Below are 18,953 nucleotides of genomic sequence, written 5' to 3'. Positions count from 1 at the left end.
CGGCGGTACGTCCACCCGGCCTCCCGCATGCCCACTATACGCCCTCGCTCAAAGTCCGCCAACTGTACATACGGTTCACGTCCACGCTGTCGCGGCATGCTACCAGTGTTAAAGACTGCGATGGAGCTCCGTATCCCACGGCAAACTGGCTGACACTGACGGCGGCGGTGCACAAATGCTGCGCAGCTAGCGCCATTCGACGGCCAACACCGCGGTTCCTGGTGTGTCCGCTGTGCCGTGCGTGTGATCATTGCTTGTACAGCCCTCTCGCAGTGTCCGGAGCAAGTATGGTGGGTCTGACACACCGGTGTCAATGTGTTCTTTTTTCCATTTCCAGGAGTGTAGATATTGGTATTTCATGAGAAAATCCTGCCGCAACGAGAATCGTCTTTGTTTTAATGACTGCTACCCGAATTCACGTATCATATCCGTGGTGCTTACTCCCCTATATCGCGGTAGCACAAAACGAGCTACCCTTCTTTGAACATTTTCGACGTCCACCGTCGATCCTATCCATTCCGGATCCCACACCACGCAGCAATTCTCCAGAGGAAGACGTGCAAGCATAGTATAGCCAGTCTCTTCAGTAGACCTTTTGCACTTTGTAAGTGTTCCGCCAATAAGTAACAATCTTTGGTTTGCTTTACCCACAACATTAACTATGTGGTCGTTGCAGCTTAAGTTATTCGAAATTGTAATCCATAAGTTTTTAAATGGGTTTACAGCCTTTAGATTTGTGTGGATTGTCGTGCAACAGAAATTCAGCACATAGATTTTGATATGTGGAAGACCTAACACTTTTTAGTATTTAGAGTCCATCGCCACTTGTCGTACCGTAGGGATATCGTCTCTAAATAGTTTAGGAATTTGTTTTGATCATCTGATCAGTTTACAAGACCTTAAATGACAGGATTGTTTTGGTTGGCAGGAGAGCCAACACCGTGTTACTAGAAGGAGGCGGAAAGGCACGCGTTTTAGCTCACGCAGGCTGGCGTGAGGTCTGGAACAGGACAAGGAAATTAGAATTTAGAAAAACGGACGTAGCTGGTGGAATACTTAACTTTAATCCATTAATGGTGAACGTCAGTCTTGACCGTACATGATTCAGTATCAATAGTAACTGATAATGGCGCCTTGCTAGGTCGTAGCAAATGACGTAGCTGAAAGCTATGCTAAACTATCGTCTCGGCAAATGAGAGCGTATTTTGTCAGTGAACCATCGCTAGCAAAGTCGGTTGTACAACTGGGGCGAGTGCTAGTGAGTCTCTCTAGACTAGACCTGCCGTGTGGCGGCGCTCGGTCTGCAATCACTGATAGTGGCGACACGCGGGTCCGACGTATACTAACGGACCGCGGCCGATTTAAAGGCAACCACCTAGCAAGTGTGGTGTGTAGCGGTGACACCACAAGGATCATCTGCGAACTATCTAAGAGTGCTTCTCAGATTGTCTCCTAAATCGTTTATGTAGATGAGGAACAATTGAGGGTTTAAGAACTATCTAAGAGTCCTTCTCAGATTGTCTCCTAAATCGTTTATGTAGACGAGGAACAATTGACGGCGTATACCACTTCCTTGGGGAAAGTCATATATTACTCCTGCTTTACTCGATGACTTCCCGTCAATTACTGCAAACTGTCACCTTTCCGTTAGGAAATGAAGAATCTAGCCACACAACTGAGGCAATAGTCCATAAGCACGCAATCTGATCAGAAGTCGCTTGTGAGTTACGATGTAAAAAGCCTTCTGGAAATCTAAAAGCCGGCCGAAGTGGCCGAGCCGTTCTAGGCGCTACAGTCTGGAACCGCGCGACCGTTACGGTCTGTAAGTTCTAAGTTGTAGGAGACTGATGACCTTCGAATTAAGTCCCATAGTGCTCAGAGCCATTTGAACAATTTTTGAAACCTAAAAATATGGAACCAATTTTACATCCCCAGTCATCAAGTGAAATCCAGGGTCACAAACCGTTTTCGCAAGCCCTGTCCTCTGCTGAACCCGACTCCCACACCTCCTCTGCGTCTCGGTGTCACGAGACGCTGTTCCCCTCCATAACTGAGTACACCGCAGTCGTAGTCAGGGAACGGAGCTGAAGAACACACGAAGAAGCTCCATTATCTGCAGAATCGTGCTCTCAGCCTGGCTCCGCATCTACCAAGAGGCTTCCTATCCAGACCACTCCAGCATATCGTGGAAGTCCCACACCTGCATGACCGATCCGATTCCGAACGACTGTCCGTACATTTTATTTGAAAACAATGCAGGGACCAAAGAAAAGGACATTGAGCTGAAAGATGTCGCAACAAGATGTGCATAGCCCCTCGCTGCATAGGCAGCCTCTATAGACGGAAACCGAGGAGCTGGAAGAACGAGAAGACCGCATCATCGCGTGCACGGGAGGCCGAACATCGTGCTGCGAACTCCACCTTCTTCGGAGGGCCAAGACACACTGTGAAGTTCTAGCGACAGAGGTAGATAAGACCAGACACGTCGCGGACTCCGAAGGATCAAGAACCGCTTCAACTGTCCACGACGGGAAACGCCTGGCGTGACCGCCGCTGCTCCTGCTGCCCGCGGAGTTGTCCTGCCGTCTTCGCCATAAGCAACACCCGCGGCTGCGCCACCAACAGCCCTTCACAACAAACAGCTCGCCGAGTTTATTCGGCTGCATGAGAGCTCCTCACATCGTAGCACAATGACAGTTCCTCCTCCCTGCTCTTCGACATACACTAGTGGCCATCAAAATTGCTAAACCAAGAAGAAATGCAGATGATAAACGGGTATTCATTTGACAAATATATTATACTAGAACTGACATGTGATTCCATTTTCACGCAATTTCGGTGCATAGATCCTGACAAATCAGTACCCAGAGCAACCACTTCTGGCCGTAATAACGGCCTTGATACGCCTGGGCATTGAGAAACTGAGCTTGGATGGCGTGTACAGGTACAGCTGCCCATGTACCTTCAACACCATACCACAGTTAATCAAGAGTAGTGACTGGCGTATTGTGACGAGGCAGTTGCTCGGCCACCATTGACCACACGTTTTCAATTGGTGAGAGATCTCGAGAATCTGCTGGCCAGGGCAGCACTCGAACATTTTCTGTATCCAGAAAGGCCCGTACACGACCTGCAACATGCGGTCGTGCATTATCCTGCTGAGATAGAGGGTTTCGCAGGGATCGAATGAAGGGTAGAGCCATGGGTCGTAACACATCTGAAATGTAAGGTCCACTGCTGAAAGTGTCGTCAATGCGAACAAGATGTGACCGAGACGGGTAACCAATGGCACCCCATAACATCACACCGGGTGAACGCCAGTATGGAGATGACGAATACACGCTTCCAATGTGCGTTCACCGCGATATCGCCAAACACGGATGCAACCATCGTGATTAAACAGAACCTGGATTCATCCGAAAAAATGTTTTGCCATTCGTGCATCCAGGTTCGTCATAATGTACACCATCAGAGGCGCTCCTGTCTGTGATGCAGCGTCAAGGGCAACCGCAGCCATGGTCTCCGAGCTGATACCCCATGCTGCTGCAAACGTCGTCCAACTGTTCGTGCACATGGTTGTTGTTTTGCAAACGTCCCCATCTGTTGACTCAGGGATCGAGACGTGGCTGCACGATCCGTTACAGTCATGTGGATAAGATGCCTGTCATCTCGACTCCTAGTGATACGAGGCCGTTGGGATCCAGCACAGCGTTCCGCATTACCCTCCTGAACCCACCGATTCCTTATCCTGCTAACAGTCATTGGATCGCGACCAACACGAGCAGCGATGTCGCGATAGGCCACTATCCGACCTCTATCAAAGTCGGAAACGTTGTGGTACGCATTTCTCCTCCTTACACAAGGCATCACAACAACGATTCACCGGGCAACGCCGGTCAACTGCTGTTTGTGTATGAGAAATCGGTTGGAAACTTTCCTGTCAGCACGTTGTAGGTGTCGCCACCGGCGCCAAACTCGTGTGAATGCTCTGAAAAGCTAATCATTTGCAAATCGCAGCATCTGCTTCCTGTCGGTTAAATTTCGCATCTGTAGCACGTCATCTTCATGGTGTAGCATTTTTAATGGCTAGTAGTGTATTTTCCAGGACAAACGGTTTGCAGTTACCAAGATGTGAAGATAACCCATTGAATACAAGGTCCCAAAAGCACTGTGATGTTTACGGCATTCGACGCTCCACGTATTTGTCACACAATGAGAACAGCATGAGGCTTGAATTGTTTAGTCGACGAGTAACTCACAACAGAGCCAAGGGGCTACTGTTGTCGATATGAGGCAGAGCAGTGGCAACGATAAACAAAGTGAAATCTACAACATCGATTGCTGATGTTGACATTTCATTAGAAATGAGCTAAGGAATTTCACCGAGTGAGAAAGAAGTGGCAGATGAAATATTAACGTTTCTGTTAGATTAACCAGAGGGATGTGTGGTGTCGTATGCGCTCGACTGTGCGGGCAATGTACATGAGGAGTAAAATGATAGCGATACGTGCTTAGTAAGTGAAAGTGATATTGAAATAAGAATCGAACCGTTACGTTCATCATTCTTCTCGGACATGAAGCCACAAATGCCGTTTCCAGTGAAATCAAGTGCATGACAATCGTTGTTCAAGGAGCACTAAACATAATTACATGTATAGAAGATCATCCGCAGCGCAGCAAAAAAAAAAAAAAAGCAATATGACCCTGTACTGTAGTACATAAGAAAAATTACGAGTAATCAAGGGAGGACAAGGCGCACTTGTTACAAAAACTGTGTTGCCGTCTTTCAAGGCCGCACGATATAATTTACATCTACATCTACATCCATACTCGGCAAGCCACCCGCCGGTGTGTGGCGGAGGGTACTTTGAGTACCTCTATCGGTTCTCCCTTCTATTCCAGTCTCGTATTGTTCGTGGAAAGAAAGATTGTCCGTATGCCTCCATGAGGGCTCTAATCTCACTGATTTTATCCTCATGGTCTCTTCGCGAGAGATACGTAGGAGGGAGCAATATACTGCTTCACTCCTCGGTGAAGGTACGTTCTCGAAACTTCAACAAAAGCCCTTACCGAGCTACTGAGCGTCTCTCCTTCAAAGTCTTCCACTGGAGTTTATCTATCATCTCTGTAACGCCTTCGCGATTACTAAATGATCCTGTAACGAAGCGCGCTGCTCTCCATTGGATCTTCTCTGTCCCTTCTAACAACCCTATCTGCTACGGATCCCACACTGCTGAGCAATAATCAAGCAGTGGGCGAACAAGTGTACTGTAACCTACTTCCTTAGTTTTCGGACCGCATTTCCTTAGGATTTTTCCAGTGAATCTCAGTCTGGCACCTGCTTTACCGACGATCAACTTTATATGATCATTCCATTTTAAATCACTCCTAATGCCTACTTCCAGATAATTTATGGAATTAACTGCTCCCAGTTGTTGACCTGTTATATTGTAGCTAAATGATAAAGGATCTTTCTTTCTGTGTATTCGCAGCACATTACACTTGTCTACATTGAGATTCAATTGCCATTCCCTGCACCATGCGTCAATTCGTTGCATATCCTCCAGCATTTCAGTACAATTTTACAATTTTCCATTGTTACATCCTCTCGATATACCACATCATCACCTGCAAAGAGCCTCAGTGAACTTCCGATGTCATCCACAAGGTCAGTTATGTATATTGTGAATAGCAACGGTCCTACGACACTCCCCTGCGGCACACCTGAAATCACTCTTACTTCGGAAGACTTCTCTCCATTGAGAATGACACGCTGCGTTCTGTCATCTAGGAACTCTTCAATCCAATCACACAATTGGTCTTATATTCCATATGCTCTTACTTTGTTCATTAAACGACTGTGGGGAACTGTTTCGGACGCATTGCGGAAGTCAAGAAACACGGCATCTATCTGTGAACCCCTGTCTGTGGCCCTCTGAGTCTCGTGGACGAATAGCACGGGCTGGGTTTCACACGATCTTCTTTTTCGAAACCCATGCTGATTTCTACAGAGTAGATTTCTAGTCTCCAGAAAAGTCATTATACTCGAACATAATACGTGTTCCAAAATTCTACAACTGATCGACGTTAGATGTGCGTGGTATCGAGCCACTACGTTACGCACGTCATAGATTACAGTGATTTCAAGTGAAGCAATGGACGGTTGCTTAACTTCAAAAAGTGCTACAGAATTGGATGACGTAATAAAACGAAATTTCAAACAAAGCGTCACCTTGGCGATGCATAGCAAACTGCGGAATCGGCCCGAAAAGTTGTAGATGAGATAAACAACAGTATCCCATCGTCCATTAAAGAATTTGTTTTCAACTCCGACCATTGGAGATTTGAAGAGGACGTGTCTGTGAGTGGTACCCTGGAAATTAGAGGTACCAAGAGATTTCTATCAAGATCTGCTAACGTCAATGCCTCAACGCATTCATATACAATTATGCCGACTTTAATCTGGATGGTAGATTGTTTTGAAAGTCATTTATTGTGTTGCGAGAAGTTGGAGAGTCTCTCCCCAATGATTGTTTCTCGTGTGCGTTATCTTGCAAGGGAAGTGGGGAATATTTAACTCACACCAAGCAAGACTTGAAAATGGGCGTAGACGAACTACAATAAGTGTATGAGCACTGTTTTGGACAATAGTTGGTCAAAGAAACTTGCTTTTGCTTCATTCTTGGTCTGCTTACTCCTTTAGAGCAAATTACCCCTACTGAACCGTGTGTAACAGTGCAGTGCATAACATCTGGAACCACTGGACACATTTAAACTCTGAAACTTTGTGTTTTTCGTGCCTATAAAACATATTGTCGCACATTCTGCAGCTACGCCTTAAAGGATAGCCAGTTCCACGATAAGTTCCACCCCAGACTCTTTCACTTTCGGTTGCATGCCACCACATTCCCTCAGTTTTCATCACCCGTTACACGGGTATCATTCCATATGCATTCTTTCAGGGCTGATACCTAGCTGAATGTTTACAGCTCCCAAGGTGTTCGCCTTCTGTCATGATGATGCTAATCTTCGTGATCATCCTAGCGCGCCATTTTTCGTTAGCTGTTCATGGCGCAAGTTGCTGGTTTGTTTCGAACATTTATTGAATGTCGACGATGTCTATTTTGTGAAGCATTGTACAAACATCCCATAGCACCCCGGGCATTCATTTCCCGTCGCCCTCCTGATGCACGTAGTGAGTTATTAGCAGCTAATATCATTCCTGTTACAATTGTTAACACAAAAATTTCAAATTAGCCTTACTAAATATTGAACGTGCTACCTCTTACTCAAGGGGCTCCATTTAGAAGCTTGCTTTATTTAGTTATTGTAACAGTTCTGTTGTAAAAGTGTGTTTCATCACGCTTCGTCAGAAGATACAACAAATACCTCTGCTATCCCAAGTTACCTGGACCCGCTGGAACCAACTTGCATCATTAAGAGAGAAAAGTTTCTCCTCTTTCACCATGCTTCATTTCATATCTCCATGGACAAATGGCGAGAGTCAGCTGCTTGTTGGCTATGGTAGGGATACCTTTGAGCCACCAAACAGGAATGTGAGAGTTCAGCCTTGGCGGGGTAGCACCATCTGTGCTATTCCCCCAGCCTCAAGGTTCTTCCCGAATGAGCGACGTGGCGCCCTGGAAGACTCACGTTGCGATGTCTGTGGAGTAGCAGTTCGCGGTTTTTGGTGAGAACTCTCCACGATCGTATCAGATCAATCCGTTCTGGATTCCGACAGTAGCTTCCTTTCAGAGTAAGTGAGAAGCAATAACAATCACAGTAAGCCATATTTTTCAGGGCGCATTCTATATTCTCTTCCGAGCAAATCTGCCGACTTCTCTTCGCACTTATTTACCCGTTAGATAATTTCTTCGCACAAGACGTTATCTTTTCTTGTTGATGATTTGCTTCCCGAATATTACGAATTGTTTTTGTGTAATTCTTTTAACAGTGGAATTTTAATGTAATTTATCTTTAATGTACCCATGTACATAGATTGTTATAGTGACTGAGTTCATAACCGTGTGCACCATCAGTGGCACATTCGTTAGGAGATGAAGAGAATAAATGTTGCAAATCTGTTTAAAATGTTACCCACACATTACTAGTAATCAAAAATAGCGAACGGTCCACTTTCATTTTTTGTGGATGTTGTCTCATTTATTGCAGGTCCAGACACAGAATGCAAAATCTTACACAACTGCCAGCAGCTCAGCCGCTCGTCTACAATTGTGTATCAACTGCTCGCCATCCAGTATCCTGGGGTACCATACGCGGCTACTTACTTTACGGCAAACATTTTCCCAGCATAAAAACCATCTGGTACGTCTACGGATTTATGTTCAAGCAGAAGTCGCTGTACCTAATTACAGCCGTGTTCTTCCACTTAATTCCAGCCATTATTGCAGACGCTTTTCTGTGTCTCAAGGGGACAAAACCAATGTAAGTACTTCATCCCGTTATGTACTCACTTTTTATTCCGCATGACACAAGGCTGTAACGTATTACTATATTTACGACGTTTCTCATGGAGCTATATACGTTATCTCGCATTTCTCGCTGCTTCTCTCACACAAATAATGATAAAATTTCCGAAATTCAGGGTCGCCACCAGCCCAAGCGCTTCCTAACCATTTAGAAGAAAACGGAGCTGGAAAATTATTAGTTTAATTACTTTAATAATTTAATTACCAGTATTCAAATTTCTTTAAGTAGCCAGATAAATAGCACTCCATATCGTGCATGAAGTAACTTGATTAATTCAGGATTGGAAATCGAAGTAAGTGTGTAAGATCAACACCACAGAATTTATCTTTCACGTCGATTGTTTATTGTAACTAAGTATTTGGTTGCACATCCCAGCTACACCTAACTGGTGGCTGACCAGAAATATTTTAGTAAGAATTACGTGAGAATGAAACAGAGCACAATTTAACTACAGGAAGAAGAAACGCAGAAAACGAGGGTGGGAGACAATTATACTATCATCTCCCTTTGCATTCATACCAGTGAGATTCCCATTACGATTCTACGCATGCACTATTCTGGACAGAGGTTTAACCAATGCACGAGGTTGTGCGATGATTATTCAACATACTAACTGCGCCTGCTGCCTGAAAACTGCCGAACTACAGCACGTGGTGCATTCTGACTCAAACTGTTGTGCTGCTTTGTAGAAAGTGCACGAAAGAACAGATATTCTTGTAGAAATTATGGCTCATTAAATAAGCAGACTGTTAAATAAGGTCTATTGTAGTGCCGTGGTGGACCAGAAGGGTCATTTATTACCAAACACGTGGCACAAAATCGACACACAAAGACAAACGCAACTTCCACTAATGGAAGATTAAAAATCATACTCGCATCACACGCTTCAGTTAAGCTGAAGTTCTTAAGTATTTCAACTCTTAAACATAACGAAGTACTCACTCAACCTGCTTCCTATCACTTGAAACCCCCTTTAAGGGCTACGATCCGTATTCACCAACCGTTCACCGAAGAGTCGCCCCTTTCTCTTTCGAGATTACCTAGCTCCCCGTGCAGCGGAAGCTACCAGAGAGGTAGCCCTCCGTTAACAACCTCATACACAAAAATAGTCTTTGACTAAGATGGGTAAACCTCTCTGTTCAGGTATTGGAAACTTAAGTTGGTCATCCTGTGCTCTCCTTCGAACGAGAAGCAACATCGTCTGCCCCCAGCAGACGATGACCAACTCAGTGTTTCCCACAAAACAAAACCGAAACCCCACATTAAAACACACATATACTGTTCAATAGGCCTTATTTGAGTGCTCGGTCTTTCTGGAAGAGTTTATGAATTGAGCTAAAATCAGGTAGTAAAGCGAATAAGTTGTACCTAATCCGACAAGCGCCTTATGAAACGACTTCACAGAGACGTTTCATAGCTACATTGCTGAATTTACTGTTTAAATTTTCTGAAGACATATGTGGCTAATAAAGGTATCCAGTTTAAATGATAAATACTTCTGGTAAAACAGTGACGTAAATGTGTCTTCTTAGGACGAGGTAACTTCTCTAACCAAAATTCTGTGTGCTTAACAGTAACGATGTAGCAAAAGTGTTTGAGAGCACAATTGGTAAGTTTATTATACAACAGAAATATTATAATTTATTTTGCTTCATTTTTAAGTTTGAATTCACTGAGCACTAATGGAGCACAATATTAGCCCCGCAGCCACAAAATAAATACTAAATATTACACTTATCTGTACTGCAGAAGACGTTTGAAAAACACAAATCTCGTCCGCATATGGTGTATAATCTCAAAACGAACCACTTATGCGAACAGTAACACTTTGTGTCGATGAACATTATTCGCAAAATTTTTCCATGCATTAGTTAATTTTAAAGAGTTTCGACGGGCTGCTAATAAATTTCATCTCAGATATAGTCTAACCATTACTCGTATTCCAGCTTGCAAGAGCCTTTCACTTATTCGATATCCTGAAGTGTTTCAGTCTAGCTTCCAAGTCCGTAGAAGGTGGTATAAGAGGCGTACAGTAGGGCTGGCTGACTATTTACCTGAGATTTTCTGAGAGTAAGAAATACGTTCTTGCATTACTGAGTCGTCGCGTAGGACTTCTTCCTACCTGTTTTGCGGTGATTAAAGAACTGGGACAACGAATGTAAAGGGACAAAGTAACATTATCCAAGATGGCGGCGATGATGTCATCCAAGATGGCGGCGATGACGTCATTCAAGATGTCGGATTTGGCGGGAAGTTTGAATTTTGGCGAGAAAAAAGGTCAACTGGGCTACCTCCCCTAACCTAACCCCCACCACAAGAACAATGGCGCGGAGTTCAAATTCCAACATGATAATGCATAGCACCCGTACTTATCACTACAAAGAAAATCACGGGGAGATAGGACACTTGGCCTACCTCCCCTAGCCTAACCCCCACCACAAGAAAAATAGTGAGAAGTTCAAATTCAGGTACAGTAATGGAGGGAAAAAGGGACTTGTATTTGCTATTTAACCAATTACAAGCATATGCGATCGCCACTGGGTCTGGACTCCAACTGGCTTAGTTCATGTCGGTGCCACCAGAGGGCGCTCTCCGGACATCAGGTGATGACGTAAGTACCGTCATTCAAGTTGGCTGCAACCGATGTTGTGGTGTCACCGCCAGACACCACACTTGCTAGGTGGTAGCCTTTAAATCGGCCGCGGTCCCTTAGTATACGTCGGACCCGCGTCTCGCCACTATCAGTGATTGCAGACCGAGCGCCGCCATATGGCAGGTCTAATCTGGAGGGACTCCCTAGCACTCGCCCCAGTTGTACAGCCGACTTTGCTAGCGATGGTTCACTGACTACATACGCTCTCATTTGCAAAGACGACAGTTTAGCATAGCCTTGAGCCTCGTCATTTGCAACGACTTAGCGAGGCGCAATATTCAGTTACTATGTCTTCTGAACAGATAATATTGTGACTCATGTGCCGTCAAGAGCGACGTTCATCACTAATGGTTTAAAGTTAAGTATCAAACTGGCTACGTCCGCTTTCTGAATTCTAATTCCTTGTCATGTTCCAGATTTCACGTCAGTATAGTTCTTCCCTCCTCAAGCCAGCCTGCGTGTGCTAAAACGCTTGCATTTCGGCGTCCTCTAGTAACACGGTGTTGGCTCCACAACACAATAGATGTAACCACCACCAGCTCCAGAGCCCAACTGGTTTAGTTCATATTGTGACCACCAGAGGACGCTACCGTAAGGTCGGTTGATTAAACAAGATCGTCCGCTCTCTCGCACCACACCACAGGCCCGCGGACGCCCGACCACTTACAACAAACACCCTCGGCCGTCACCTCCATACACAAGCTGTACATAGTCTTCTGTAAATATGCTAACTAAACCAACACCCACATCACGTATCTAACCTACCAATTAACTAAGTACTTAATTCCATTTCCATTTTAATCATATTCAATAGGTCAATATAAAATTTCAATATTCAATTATCAAATGAGAAGTTCGACATTTTCCCACCATCAGTGCAGTGTTCACTCATGACATAGCACCCTCCCCCACCCTCAGAATGCTGCACTCCTATTGACTGCTGCATTAAAAAAAATGGCTCTGAGCACTATGGGACTCAACTGCTGAGGTCATTAGTCCCCTAGAACTTAGAACTAGTTAAACCTAACTAACCTAAGGACATCACAAACATCCATGCCCGAGGCAGGATTCGAACCTGCGACCGTAGCGGTCTTGCGGTTCCAGACTGCAGCGCCTTTAACTGCTGCATTAGTCACGTGATTCGACTTCATTGAACCTAGGACTTGAAATCAATTTTCACCAATGCCACACCCACCTGGACTTGGAATCAAGTAGTTAAAGTCTCCACCACGATCTTCAACCCAGCGCCACACCGCCTTACTCACCCATGGTGGCGGCTACCGTGCAATAACGAGTACTAATGTGCACAGTGCATGACGTCATCAAAGATGGTGGGGCGAAATGGTGGGAAAACAGATCTTAACACATGTCTTTATTTTGCAGGTGCTGTCTCCACCGACAGATTTACTGTCCAACTGACATGTACACGTTACCGCCATCAGATCGTACTGTCACCCCTCCTATGACCTAGTCCCAGATGGCGGTCGGTAGGGGCGAGAACTATGCTAAAATTACTCAGTCTGCGCTAGGGTGCTGGGGAGAGTCCACTCTACTTTTTTTCGAACATTTTATTTAGAGATCGAATATATTTATCACAATGACGCAAAACACTCCCCATGTTATGCTTGGGGTCACAATACAGTCTGCAGACACACAAACTACTCTTAATTTACGCAAATGTTTTAAGTACAGACATTCATACTCCTCCTAAATAATTCAGCACACTTATGTCTAGACACTATCATATCGTGAACCATCCATACAGCTCACAGCCCACAGACCTGCTCGCAAAACAATTCAATCAGCGAGCGCATGCACTCTCCGTCAACTCCTCTCCAGCAGAGCGTACAGACAGTCCCTGCGTCGTGGTGCAGCCGTCAGCTGTCAAACCGCGCACAGTCCCCGCCCGGATCCCGCAAGCATGAGGCAGCGAGATCTCACTCATACCGCATGTCTGAGAAATTCCTATGCAAATACTTGTTCACCTAGACACACATGCTCACGTAATTGGGCTGGAGCGCAACCGCGAGCTGCAACCTAACGCAGGCGAAACTTGTATAAGTGCCATTGATGACCAGGGGGGATTATTTACAGAGCGTACCAACAAGCATAGCCACGCGCGTGGAGCGTTCCATGCTACCCTAACTCTAACAGCGGTCCAGCGAAGACGCTGAAGAATTCCATTCCACAATAGCACAACCTGCTTTCCCCTTAGCGATTCTAACGGAACACACGTCACGTTCGACTGATGCTACACCGCGCGTAGGTATATACCATCGCAAACGCATCCAGTAACGTTACCAACCTTACACTTAAGTCACATTTATATCTAAAATAACAACCACTCTAGTAAATTCCACAGCCGTCCATAAATACTTAACGGGCGCTTTTGTACTAGTTTTCGTCTTCTCACGCATTGTAGGCACGGAAATGCATGCCCTAACAGAAGCTCGTTACGAAAGTAACGCACAATAACGTCCAATGCAGTCTTCCTCGCGGACCTAACCCCATCACCTTATACCAATCATGCTCTCAACATACGCAAATGTCCGCACGGCTATGTAGAGGCTACCATATCGCAGTACAAAACATGTTACTGAATCCGACATTATCATTTGCTCTAACCCAATTTACTCGCCGAATTACTGATGCCGCTGTTATTGAAGAACCATCCACCTCTACTTTCTCGAACTTACAGCGGTTATTTTACACAGATCACTAAATTCCGTTGACAGTTAAAACCACAAAGTTATCTCCACATTATCAAATACATACCAGACTCACAAGAATATTGGAAGCCAGGAACATATTTACAATAGTAACTACAATTAAATATTATGATTGTTGCTACACTCTGACACCAATCAATGTGCAGGTAACCTCTCCTCTAGACGACTGTGCTTCAGTATTTATAGCGAATACAATTTTCCACTTAAAAATTCTCACTCATACGCTCATCGCAATCAGTCTGCTCAAACTATATGTCCTTCATCATGGGACACACAGTCATCCACTCTAGTCATGCCATAACATAAACCATGCTATCTTTAAAATACAATATATATATACAGTTCACGCAGTGAAAGCCACAGTTACTTTGCAATACAATGAATACACATTTTAGACAAACAGTGATCTTTACATCTGTACAGCATCCGAAACTAGACCGTGAAACCGATCAAATCCCAGCAATATATCACCGAGTACCTTGTCGATCTAGTAAACATACAGTTCACATCCCCCATCAAACAAAATCACCCCTTTTACATCAGCCAACCGAAGTCACTCTCAGAATTGTTCTACAAATTCACCATCATTTTCCCCTCGACACAAAGGCGTTACTGTCTCTGCTTCCTTGTCTGATCGCTTTTCTATGCACATCTCCAGACTCGGGGATTACAAGAACACACGTAATTTCGCCATAGTATTATAGAATTTTCGCTATACTTCTCGATATCAACTACACAGCAGTAGCCTCCCCATAGCTAAGGCAACTTAATTCCTGATATATAGACTCGAAATCATTTCTCTACAACCACGAAACCTTAGCTTCGTCGAGCGTCCCCTAGACCACTGAGTAAATAGAAACAAACACATGAAAAATCATATTTCCACCCACGAATACCGAACTCACATAATTTACAAGCCATCTAAGGTCCTTTCCATGTCTAGAGAAGAGGCAAACGTATCTTCCACACACCACACTCCATCTTCTCTCAACTAAATAAAGACGCGAAATGTGCACAAACAGTCAACCGAACAATTTACATCGGCGGGAATAACACTCCATCCCAATCATACCATCTTCTCAATGTTCCACTTGATCACGAAAGCTACCCAACACATACTAGTATTAGTTCGCTATCTGGTCTTCTAGACAAGGGCAAAGTTAACTCATATACTTTCCTACAATCCAACAGACCTCTACCTTCGCATGGATGCTGCTATTAACAGGAAACGTGGATCATTAATACAACGGACTTTTCATACAAGGAATGATTCCGGAAACAGCTCATATATATGTTAGTTATTATAGTTACAATTAAATGTTACAGTATCGCTACCAATTAAACAGCATTCGAGAATGAGCGAATTATCGGAAATACTCCCAGTTGTCGGCAGTGGCTCTGGAAATAGCTGTACCTTCTACATCTACATTGATACTCCGCAAGCCACCCAACGGTGTGTGGCGGAGGGTCCTTACAACTGGACATACTCCCCCCATTGCTATCACAGTACTCCAAGTCAAATCCTTACCTTCTCTACAACAGGGCATAGTCTACACCTTTCCACAAACACACATACTTTTACCCTAAGATGGGGAGAATGCTCTGTGGCTCCCATACGCAGAGAGATGAACCATAATTTAGGTACTATGATCGAGGTCTTAGAAATATCTAGAGTACTGTCTGGTATACTTTGATGAGTTATGTGTTCGAGAATTAGCTGTGAATGAGTGTACTGTGTAGTCATCTTTCCATGTTCGCAATGATACTTGCAAAATAGAGAATGGATGGTTTAGCTATTATACAGAGATTGAGGAAGCATGCTGTCACATGATTGACCGGTGTCAAAGTTTCTGTAAAATTGTTCGCGCTATCAAGTTTCATGTTTAGTACTAGAGTATGTGGATGGTGTCTTTTCCATCCCATCCCTGCATTGGTTAGCAGATAATGAGTGACTGCTATGGCTTGTTTGAGTTGGGGAAAATGTTTCCGTGGATGCACGGGAACTTCCGAGGGTTGCTAGTAGCGAAACAGTGATCGCGTACATTAGTGCAATGTGAAGAATGAGTCGAAAGGGGATGCATAGTCGTCAGGTATTTCCGTCAGTGTGAGAGACGAGAATAAATGTATAGGTCGTCGTTCGCTTTCGGATATCCGTTTGGAGACCTAAGCCAACGCCGTAAAAGTCTTCTACTTTCGTTATGTTGTAAGTGGGTTTTTATATAATGTAAGTTGTTGTGTAGCGTGTTATGGTAGTTGCAGTAGTAAAATGATTTACAGTGCGCGATATCTAGCTTTCTGTGACTGGCAATGTATCAGGGCGTCTTAATGTTAGTTTAGAACATGAGACAGGCATGAAACTCGTGGCAGAGAAACGAAATGTTTGGCGTTGTACAAAAGCGTGTTGACACAACTAAACAGAACCAGAGGGAGCGTGTCATACGATAATTCGCCTAGCGCAGGGATTCCCAACAAAATTTTCTCGAGGACCCCCTCATTGAGCATGATTGTTACCTTGTCATATCACACTTTGTGTCAAGAAAGAAGACACGAACTCATCTGTAAGTTAAAAAAATTTGGCAAGATCCTACCACGAGAAAGCCATCTTCCTTCCATATGAGTAAGAAGTTGCTCATGCTCACTGCCGATCTCTTTACACAACAAAGAAAATAATCTGGATTGTAGGTGTCGAGTTTTAATGTAGTTGATGATTTGAACTACTCCATTAAGTATCTTTTGCAAAGGTTCAGACAAGCTTTTGGCTACTAAGGCTTCACGCAACAGAGAGTCCATTTCACCTCAGGGGCTACCGCTTTGATACGAGCTAGAAGACCTGATTTTTTGCCAGCCATTGAGTTTGCTCAATCCGTCGACAAGCCTACACATTTTTTCTAGGTGACGTCGTGTTCATTGAGATAATTATTTAATCCAGTTAAAATATCGTCTGCTGACGTATGCAGTAGTTCGCATGAAGAAAATCTTTGAACACTTGGTCCTCCTATAAGAATGGTTAGAAAACCAACATTATAGCCTTTTTTGATATGTCTGTGCTTTCATCCAATTGTAGAGCGCACATGTCAGTCAGGCAAAGTCTAACCAGCAATGTTTCTTCGGTGTTAACTGCCATATCAGTAATTCGTCTTTGAACAGTATTATTTGAGAGCGGGACAGCTCCTGTTATCTTAGCAGCTGCATCACCTAAGATTCTCTTCCAAAGTATTATTGCTGATGGCAGTATAAGTTCCTCAGAAATTGTGTGGTTTTTCCCACATTCAACAACAAGCTGAGCCACCTCGTAAGACGCTAGGGTTGCATTTTCATTTACATTTGCACCACAGTGTTTGGCAATTGTTTTACAATTTGTTTTCAACTCTCCTAATTTATTTTTGAAAAAATCTAATGACGTACTTCTGTACTCCGGGTACTTTGTATCAAGATGGTGCTGGAGTTTTGCTGATTTCACACATTCATTCGAAAGGCTTTCATAGCAAATGACACATTGAAGTTTAGGCTGTTGCTCAGGTCCAGTGAACTTAAAACCGATTTCCAAGTAATCAGAGGTATATTTTCTAGTTTTTTCAGTAAGCTTAACACTGATCTTGGAACGGTTAGGTTCAAGGGACGCCGACGATTTAGGTTCAATGGGCACTGACAACTTCGGTTCGAGAGTCACTGACCTACTTGCTTGAACATCAAATGCATCATCTTCCTCTTCATCTGCAGGCATTTCTCGTTTCAACGAACCACTTTTTAACCAGCGGTCCATTTTTCACAACGCGAACTATAGCTTCCGTGAAAAACAACGCTTTACGAACACAACTGTTTTAATACAGCATATTGAATATGTAAACAACTCGTTCTGTGAAAGCACTGGCAAAAAACTGTGGTCGATTGTCGTCTGAAATTCGAGTTTCTATGTAACGTAACTGTCAGTTGTCACCTGCAAAGAGGCAGCGCGAGCAGTCTAACCGCATGCAGCAGAACTATTTGCCTCTATATAATTCTAGTTTTGCGCTAGAGTCTGCTAGTGTCAGTTGGCCCCAGGAAGACGCTAGACGCAAAAGTTAGCGTTCGCTAAAGCTCTGTTCATGCAGGAAGCGGCCAAAACAAAAAATCTGTTCTCATACAAAATATATTTAATCTATTTTTTTATTCTAATAGCATCTTGCGGACCCCTCTGGCATAGCTCGCGGACCCCTGGGGGACCGCGGACCACCTGTCGGAAACCACTGTCCTATAGTATAGGTGATCAAACTTTTAAAGTGGGCACTGTGGTGTCTGTATATTTAATAGAATCGTGTCAGAGGCACAGCAGGAGTAGCAGTAGCAGTAGCAGTTTGAGGTGAGAGCCGGTGAGGAAGCGGCTGTACCGCTAGGAATGCTTCAATGGCTGCACGCTACGCTATTGTGGGAAGTCGTATTGTGAAATCTTTTTCCCTGCGCTGGAGGCCGACCGCAGCTATGAGTCATTGTGCCCGCATCGGTGCCTTGGTGACTTCTAATTCGTATGAGCTTTTATAGTTCTTAATTTTTATCTGTTGGGCTGACTGATTTGTATGGACGTGGATCTGTACTACCTGTATCTAGCTTGGGGACGTACGAAATTGCGTGCATTTCCACCGAATGGTCAAAACACGGTCCTGTTGCAGTAATTCAGGTCGTTCTGTTTCTACAGAGGTTGCTGAAGGTGGTGGATATGTCTTTCTCCGACATCTGCTCAGTTCAGACTTAAATTGGACCTATCACATGGGCGAAGCTGTAGAAATCGGATCAGTTGCACGACGTGTAGGGGGCGACTACAACCACGCTGGAATTTTACTGTAGAAACTACGTTCGGGAAAGGTGACTCGTTTCGAGATATGAGGGTGCGACAAATATGATTGGGTAGTGGTTGTAATCCGATTGGAGAGAGGTGATTCCAAATGACTGACATCATTTCGAACATATAGCATGGCACTAGAGATCTGAGAAGCTAGTGTACATTTTTCTTCTTACAACCTCAGTCAGCACATCATCTACTACTACTGTTTGTGTTCCTTCTCCATCAGTCATCGTCTATAACTCGGTGGATATATCCAGGAACC

The 18,953-nt window shown here is 44.2% G+C and overlaps 1 protein-coding gene across 1 annotated transcript in view; it reads left to right on the top strand.

The window, feature by feature from the left end:
- LOC126455447 (fatty acyl-CoA reductase 1-like) overlaps positions 1–18,953 on the top strand; it is a 232,787-nt gene that overhangs the window by 161,500 nt on the left and 52,334 nt on the right. The window contains exon 7 of the mRNA XM_050091198.1: positions 8,173–8,445. Within this exon, the coding sequence (XP_049947155.1) occupies positions 8,173–8,445 (273 nt within the window). The remainder of the gene's footprint in view (positions 1–8,172; positions 8,446–18,953) is intronic.

Source organism: Schistocerca serialis, chromosome 2, assembly GCF_023864345.2.
Source record: "Schistocerca serialis cubense isolate TAMUIC-IGC-003099 chromosome 2, iqSchSeri2.2, whole genome shotgun sequence".
Classification (NCBI taxonomy): domain Eukaryota; kingdom Metazoa; phylum Arthropoda; class Insecta; order Orthoptera; family Acrididae; genus Schistocerca; species Schistocerca serialis.
This window is presented reverse-complemented; position numbering and strand designations above follow the sequence as displayed.